General features: G+C 40.3%; 1 protein-coding gene across 4 annotated transcripts in view; it reads left to right on the plus strand.

The window, feature by feature from the left end:
* Positions 1-5425, plus strand: part of LOC124868961 (protein Wnt-7a) — a 12539-nt gene extending 7114 nt beyond the window's left edge. For all 4 annotated transcript variants that reach the window (XM_047366645.1, XM_047366651.1, XM_047366639.1 and 1 more), the window contains 2 exons: positions 1242-1513; positions 3815-5425. In XM_047366645.1, the coding sequence (XP_047222601.1) occupies positions 1242-1513; positions 3815-4297 (755 nt within the window). In that variant the 3' untranslated portion in view covers positions 4298-5425. The remainder of the gene's footprint in view (positions 1-1241; positions 1514-3814) is intronic.
* Positions 5426-7470: the final 2045 nt, after the last annotated feature.

Consider the following 7470-nt stretch of genomic DNA (forward strand, 5'->3'; position numbering starts at 1 on the left):
GCCATTGGTATGAGTAGTACATGCGTATGAAATGGTTTTCATACAGGTACAAAACGGAAGGAAGAAGGGATGAAAAGGGAATGCATAGGGAAAACATGGGGTTAGGAGCTAGTGAAGTGGTGAATTGACTCAGAGCCTACGCTAAGCTGTCTTAGATCAGAACTAAGACTAAACAACCACTCCTCCTCGAACCTGTGTCTAAACCAGGATTTTAAACCTTCCATCTCTCTTTACGAAGTCATGTAGACTTCATTCCATCTTTTGCAGGGAACCCGTGCACTCACAACTGAAGGGGAAAGAATTAACAACGGTGCAGTCTGCACTGACACACCTTCTTTTCTGGCTCTTCGCCCATCAAATCTATAAAAATGTCCACATAATTGATGCTTCAAAATTGGTTTTTTTTCCCACTTTCTTTCAATGGCTAGGGCACACATCCAAGATGTTTATCAGAAACATGGCAGCTTTACATAGTGAACAGTGTGGCAGGAGGAAGCACAAAGAATGTATGATGTTTGTTTAGAGCAAACAGTGACAAGAGGAGTTTATTTACACATAGATATGATGGATGTCACGATCAGCAGTTTCCTGTTTGCATTTTGATAAATCAAAGATTGGAAAATGAAAAGTAAAACATTCTTCTTGCTTATTGTGTTTACCAATAAACACCTTTATGCTATTACAAGCTGTTTTAGCATGGTCTTGATTGCGAGAAAGGATTTTATGATTCTTTGAGAATATAATTATCTTTCTCTTGGCTCATTACTGAGATATTTTTCAGACTTTCTGTCAAACCCTTACTTATTTTGCCAATATTTCCGTATGTGTAAATGATTTGTTAGCTGGAATTGGGGACAGATAACAGATAGCAGAGTGAAGATTCTGATATCCCTACCTTACGAGTGTACACACAATGTAGCAGCTTCCAAGTGGATCAATAGCCCTTCCTTGCCGACAACCCTCTTATTCATGCAGCTTTGTTGACAATACCGCTAGCAGACATTTTGGTTCATGGGCAGGACAGTTTCCAGGTCAGGTTTCAAAACACTGCAGCTCTTGAGTGATATGTCAGCAGGACTATGATGTAAGCACACAGCCAGTTAATAATTGTTCTCCCCCCTTTTAACAATCTATCCAATTCACTTCAACAGAAGGAGATACACTATATACTTAAATATTTCACAGATTCTAAGTGCATTCTATCCACACATTATTGATCACCATCTTTTCTGCTCCCCTAGGCAGCAAAGAGGCTGCGTTCACCTACGCAATCATTGCAGCAGGGGTGGCCCATGCCATCACAGCCGCCTGTACGCAGGGCAACCTGAGTGACTGCAGCTGTGACAAGGAGAAGCAGGGTTTCTACAGCAAAGACCAAGGATGGAAGTGGGGAGGCTGCTCGGCAGATATCCGCTACGGACTGGGCTTCTCCAAAGTTTTCATCGATGCTCGGGAGGTCAAGCAAAATGCAAGGACTCTAATGAACCTCCATAATAATGAGGTGGGACGCAAGGTAAGGAATGAGAAGATGTACTTTCTCCAACTTTAAAGGGAAAATATGTGTTCTCACATATAAATCTATAACAGGACCTTTACAGATTACCATGCATTTTTTGCAAGATTTTCCGCTCGATTTGCACCTCCTACTAATACATCAAGTTTTTTGGAATGTTTCCTAAAAGTGGAGTTTTTTTTACAAACTCTATCTTGTATACTCGGCTGGATTTCAAAACAATGACATAAAGCTCTAGCATTAAACTGTAGTTTTTGTTTGGAATTCTACTGAGGGTGTAGATGGAGATTTGTTTAAACACATTGGAAAATTTATCAGTCTAAAATAATATCCAGTGTAGTGCAGCTGGTTGGTGCCTGAGTTTTTTGTATAAAAAACTGGGATTTTTGAAATGCTGTCCAAAGCGGAGATTTAAAAAAATTATATGTGGCCTATACCTGTGAAATAGATATCGAGAGATTTTTAGAAACATTGACACAAAGGCTCACTTTGCGAATGTCATATGTTGCCTTTTGCGCTAGCCACCACAACAGGATCATTCTCAACATGATCATTCTCTATGTGTTATAATCCACTAACTTTGTTTTTTAACTTTGTTTTACATTAAACCTCAAACATAAGCAGAAAAAGTAAAATCTAAGCAAGAGCTTAAACAAGAGCTGCTTTTAAAGGAAGAACTGTCCAAGTCTCAGGGTTTGACTACAGCCCAGATCCATGCACAGAAAACAGTATGAAAAGGCATTAACTCTGTCTCCCCCCATGTTTTACACCACTAAGACAGTCTTCAGTTACAGTTATGACAATCTGCAACCAACAGTCTTAGTAATCTTACAAACCCACTTCAGTTGAAATGTGTTTGCACACGCACCTTGGGGGTATTTACTTTTTGGTTTGATTGTCATTGGTGAGGATCTGTTCTCTTTTGAAGGATTGCCGTAACTGTAAAACAGATAAACTCTATCTTTATATCAAGTGCAGTTTACAAGACAACTATAGAGTCTGAGTTAGGTCAAAAATTTCATTTCATATTATAAAACTGGTCATGTTTAGCTCAGAAAAGGAGATGTAATCATCTTTTATTCACAGCAGAAAGAATCAAAGCAACAAAACATTGAAGATTACGCCATAAAAACATAATGAGGAACAAGACTAATATGATAAAAACCAAGGAGAAAATCTTGCCTGGTTGTTTTCATTCACATGTTTTTCCTGCATGCATGGTTGCAAAACACTGCAGAGTGACAAAGAGACTCCAGTTGGTCTGAGAGTTAGACACTGGGTAGAATGATGTGCCAAAGTCAGGGTTAGAGGCAGCATTGACCAAAGTTAATAGATATCCCCTCTTAGAATGCCTCTGCCAAAATAACCTAATTCTCACAACCAACACGTCTAAAGCAATGGCTGAGAAGTCTCCTCAAGCCTGATTGTAAAATGCAGATCACTTTCCGATGCATGTTTTTGCACCTTGAATTCAAATTGGACTATCTGTAAAGCTAAATTGCCTCCCAGGGAAATGATTGCACTTGTGGATTCAGTCTTCGAGCTGCTTCTCTTATTCCGCTTTCGTTGTGCTAATAAATAGAGCCTCTGTCTTGATATCCCCCCACCACCCTCACCCACCCACCCCACCCCACCAACTTCTTTATTTATGCTAATCAAAAGCGGTGACACTGAACAGGAGAAGCACTCAGCTCCCTGGTGGAAGACGTGCGAACAATAGCTGTCACAAGTGTTAGTAACAAGACAACTGATGGTTAAAGGAAGCCAAGGTTTTTATAAAGGGGTTCAAGCAGGAAGAAGTTCTCGTTCACACGTTTGTGTTTAGCGTTTACTGTTGCAGCTTTTTTTGCCAAAACACAGGCATACATTTCCTCCAAATGTCTTTGGGAGACCGAATCATATACCAAACACAGCATTTTTGGAAAATTTGTTTGACCTCTCATTGTCATCAGCTCCAGGTTTAGCAGTAATCCTAGTCACTCTGCACTTTGTACAGTCACTCTTGACTTTTGTGGGTTGAGTGTGGTAACTACAGACACAGGGCATGAAATCTGATACATTATTCTGGCTTCTGTGTATGTTATCACACTACTGTGTGGTAGGCAGCATTTAATCCCCTGCTGTAGTAGATTTCCAAGTCACAATATTGAATTCTTCATTTCTTCAGTTGTCTTTTGTTCTTTAAGACATTAAGCTTGACTTTAAACCCTGGACATTGCACTGGAATAAACTGGAATATTGGTTGAAAGTGGTGCTCTCACATTTGTCAGTGTTTCACCTTGGTTTTTTTTCTATGTCTAGGTTCTGGAGAAAAATATGCGACTGGAATGTAAGTGTCATGGCGTCTCGGGCTCCTGCACCACCAAAACCTGCTGGACTACACTTCCCAAGTTCCGCGAGCTGGGCTACATTCTAAAGGAGAAATATGCCCATGCCGTGCACGTGGAGCCAGTCAAAGCGAGCCGCAACAAGCGTCCGAAATTCCTGAAAATCAAGAAGCCTTATTCCTACCGGAAGCCGCTGGACACGGACTTAGTGTACATAGACAAGTCGCCGAATTACTGTGAGGCCGACCCGGTGACGGGGAGCCTGGGGACACAGGGGAGGGTGTGCAACAAGACAATGATGCAGCACATCAGTGGCTGCGACCTGATGTGCTGCGGCAGGGGATACAACACGCATCAGTACTCCCGGGTCTGGCAGTGCAACTGTAAGTTCCTGTGGTGCTGCTACGTGAAATGCAACACCTGCAGCGAGAGGACAGAGGTGTACACATGCAAATGAGAATATTTATTGGAGGGTGTGTGTCTGTGTGTGTGGAGATGTTGTGAGTGTGTGTTTTTGTATGTTTTGTGTGTAAAGCCTGCGCTTGCAGTCTTTTCTTAAGTAACAAACAACTACTGTGTTGCGTTTGCAGCAAGCTGAAGATTGGGTACCACGGTTGTTTTGCACAAGAAGCTCTTCACCCTTCTTCTTGGTCTCTTTGTTGGGACGCAGGACCACAACAATCTGATAAAACACTGGTAATGAAAACTGTAACCTGAAAAATGGGACAGAGTAACACTTTGAGTCACTGAAGCAAAATTCCTAAGACTTTAAGCTAAATGGACATGTACTGACATTTTCTCTGTTCGGACTTCACAAGATGCAAATGAATTGAGGTGGATGTGATGCTGGGCAGGACACACAGTTCTCGCCCCCCTGTGCACAGACGAAATTAGTGATAGCCATTTGAAATATTTAACATGCTGTATTTAGAGAATGAGACTTATTGATATTAATTTATTCTATAAAAACTACTGATTTTGTCCAGTATGGGTCAAAAAATAACTAAATGTCAACAGTTTTTATAATTTGTTGAAGCAATCAAACATGTCCATAGTTAACACACTGGATTTGAGTCACATTGTAGCATAATGTAGTTCCAACTGGAACCATTGTAGGCTGCTCCCATTGACCTATCTACCTTTTTGTGAGTTTTACTTTCTTCTGTTGCTGCTAGTCTAGAAAATCCCACTTGTTGAGGTAGAGGTCCGTATGCTGTACTCATTATCTTCACTTCAACCTGGCTCTACTGGACTTATGTGCTGATCAAAAACATGGGCACATTTTCCACGTTTGGTAAATGATAGTTAATAGAGTATATATTTGTAAAGGCCTATTTTTATATGAATGTTTTATTTATATCTTACTGTTCCAACTCATTGTCAAGTGTGGACATTGAGACCTGTCTATAAACCCCATGTGGAAAAAAAAGCTGATATATGTCAGTTGGCCCAAACTGTCACTGCCATCGCTTGCTGTATATTGTACAAGATAGAGGCTGTCTATATCTGTCTGTGTTCAACCTTTGTTTACTGCATTTCATGACTACTACTGATGGAATACAGGAACAGACCTACTCTAACAAGACTATATTTTCATTATTGACTCCTCACACATCACCAATTTCAAGCTGAAGCCAAAGAAAAACTAGAGATGCACAGAGAAATTTGTCAGAAAGACTGAAATCGGATGATTTTACACTTGATCCACCCTGATCAGTGATTGGTGGTCCGTGCCTTCAGAAATTAAAAATGTGATATTCTTCCAACTGGAAAGCACATTGTATGTTTCTTCTACAAGGCCACACTGACAATAATGCCTTGGTGTAGAAGTTCTTACAGAGGGAAGAATCAGCTATTTTCAGCATCAGTGAGGTGTTTGAAAACAAAATAAGAGAAAACAAAAAAGCTTTAGAAGGTTCTGGAAGGAAAACTGTGTTTTCATGGCCTGTCGACTTTTCATCTTGGCTTCTACAACTCAGACTGAGACGTCACCAAATAACAGGAAGCTGAAAGTATTACAGCAAGGTTTTATCCTTTCGAAGAGTCCAGTTCGGTTTTTCATGACAAATATTGAATTAGAAAATCTTTTAAATGTCACTTTATGGAAGGGTCTTCTTACTCCACAGGGAATACAAACGTATTATTAGTAACCGCAATAAGTGTGCTCATGATGCTCATCGCTAATATAACATGCTACAGACTGTTTACAATGCCAATCTTTTTTTTTGAGTTGTGATGCTCTTTTACTGTATTTGTAGCTCATACATGACACAGTAGAAATCAGCTCTTGTCAGAGAGTTCATTTTTCTACTTTCTTTTTCAGAAACTACAAAAAAGCATTTTATTGTTGGTTATATTTCTTAAGGAGAAATCTCCGTAAACTAATTCAGTATCAGCAAGTCAGAGTGCTTTAAAACCTTTGATTGGTGCATTTGAGAAAAAAAAAATATGATAGAAAAATATTCTATGGCTTCTTTTGTTATCACAAACTGAAACAAACTTTAATTTTCTCAAAAATGATTTTAGGAGGGGAACTGTAGAGATTTTGTCATATAAATAAAACTTAGTTGTCATTACTTATTAACCAGAACTAAAAGAGTCTTCACATTTTATTGAGATTTGCACCACCTTTTATCATCAGATAGAGATAAATGTTGTCCTGTATTATTTGGTCACCATGACGCTAAATCAGCTTTTAGGAGGCAAGCACAATGTGTGCGGTGCCGTCCCAAAAGAGAGACGTTCTTTCAGAGGGGGAAAGTTATTCAGGCTTAATTGAGGGCCCATCCTGCAGACTGCGAAGCAGTTGAATGTGTGCAAGCAGAGAAGTGTTTGTCCTCTAATGGTAGGGTACCACCATAATTGATGAGGCCGGTGGGGCAGACGTGTCACTGTGATGACTTGCTCAGTCGGGGGAGTGGGAGCTGTCAGGTGATAGATGACTTGCCCATCTGCTTCATTCACTTCTGGGCCACTAGTTGCTACAACAACTTCAGCGCAGCTGAGAAAATGTGGGGCGGCTTCCAAGAGAGGCCAGTCGACGTGTCAGGAAAATGTTAATGATGCTAAGGCCCACATTCATTATGGATTCCACTCTCACAGGGGCCTGGAAGTGGAGTGAGGAGCCAGGGCCCGAAGGTGTTGATGGAAAACTAGCTCCCAGTAATCTCCCTGAATTGACAAATGCAGCTTGTAAAGTTTTCACCTGTGCTGGATTTTTTTTTTCCCAGTAAAAACACCTTTTTTGTGAAACTGAGCATAGAATTCAGGCTTAATTTACAGTAGATAAGCCTTATTGTGTGTCAGTGACAGTGATAATCTACCTAGTAAAAAGGGAAAAGGGCGTGAAGGGATAATAGCTGAGGCTTGTCTGTCTGACAAAAGCTTTCAGCTTTCATAATATTGATACAAAAGGCTTGTATAAGAAAAGGAAGCTGTTCAAAAGGTTCTGGTCGAAGCTAAACTAGGGTTTTGTGTAAAGGACTCGCATCACCTTATCTCATGCACAGCCAGTTGCATCAACTCCTTTATATGTCTCCTATTAACTTTTGCCTGCAGTGATTTAACCTTTGAAAGACAGTGCCAAAAATCCCAGCTTTGTTTGGATTCCTTCAATGTGCCGTTCTCTCC

This window comes from Girardinichthys multiradiatus, chromosome 1 (assembly GCF_021462225.1).
Source record: "Girardinichthys multiradiatus isolate DD_20200921_A chromosome 1, DD_fGirMul_XY1, whole genome shotgun sequence".
NCBI lineage: Eukaryota > Metazoa > Chordata > Actinopteri > Cyprinodontiformes > Goodeidae > Girardinichthys > Girardinichthys multiradiatus.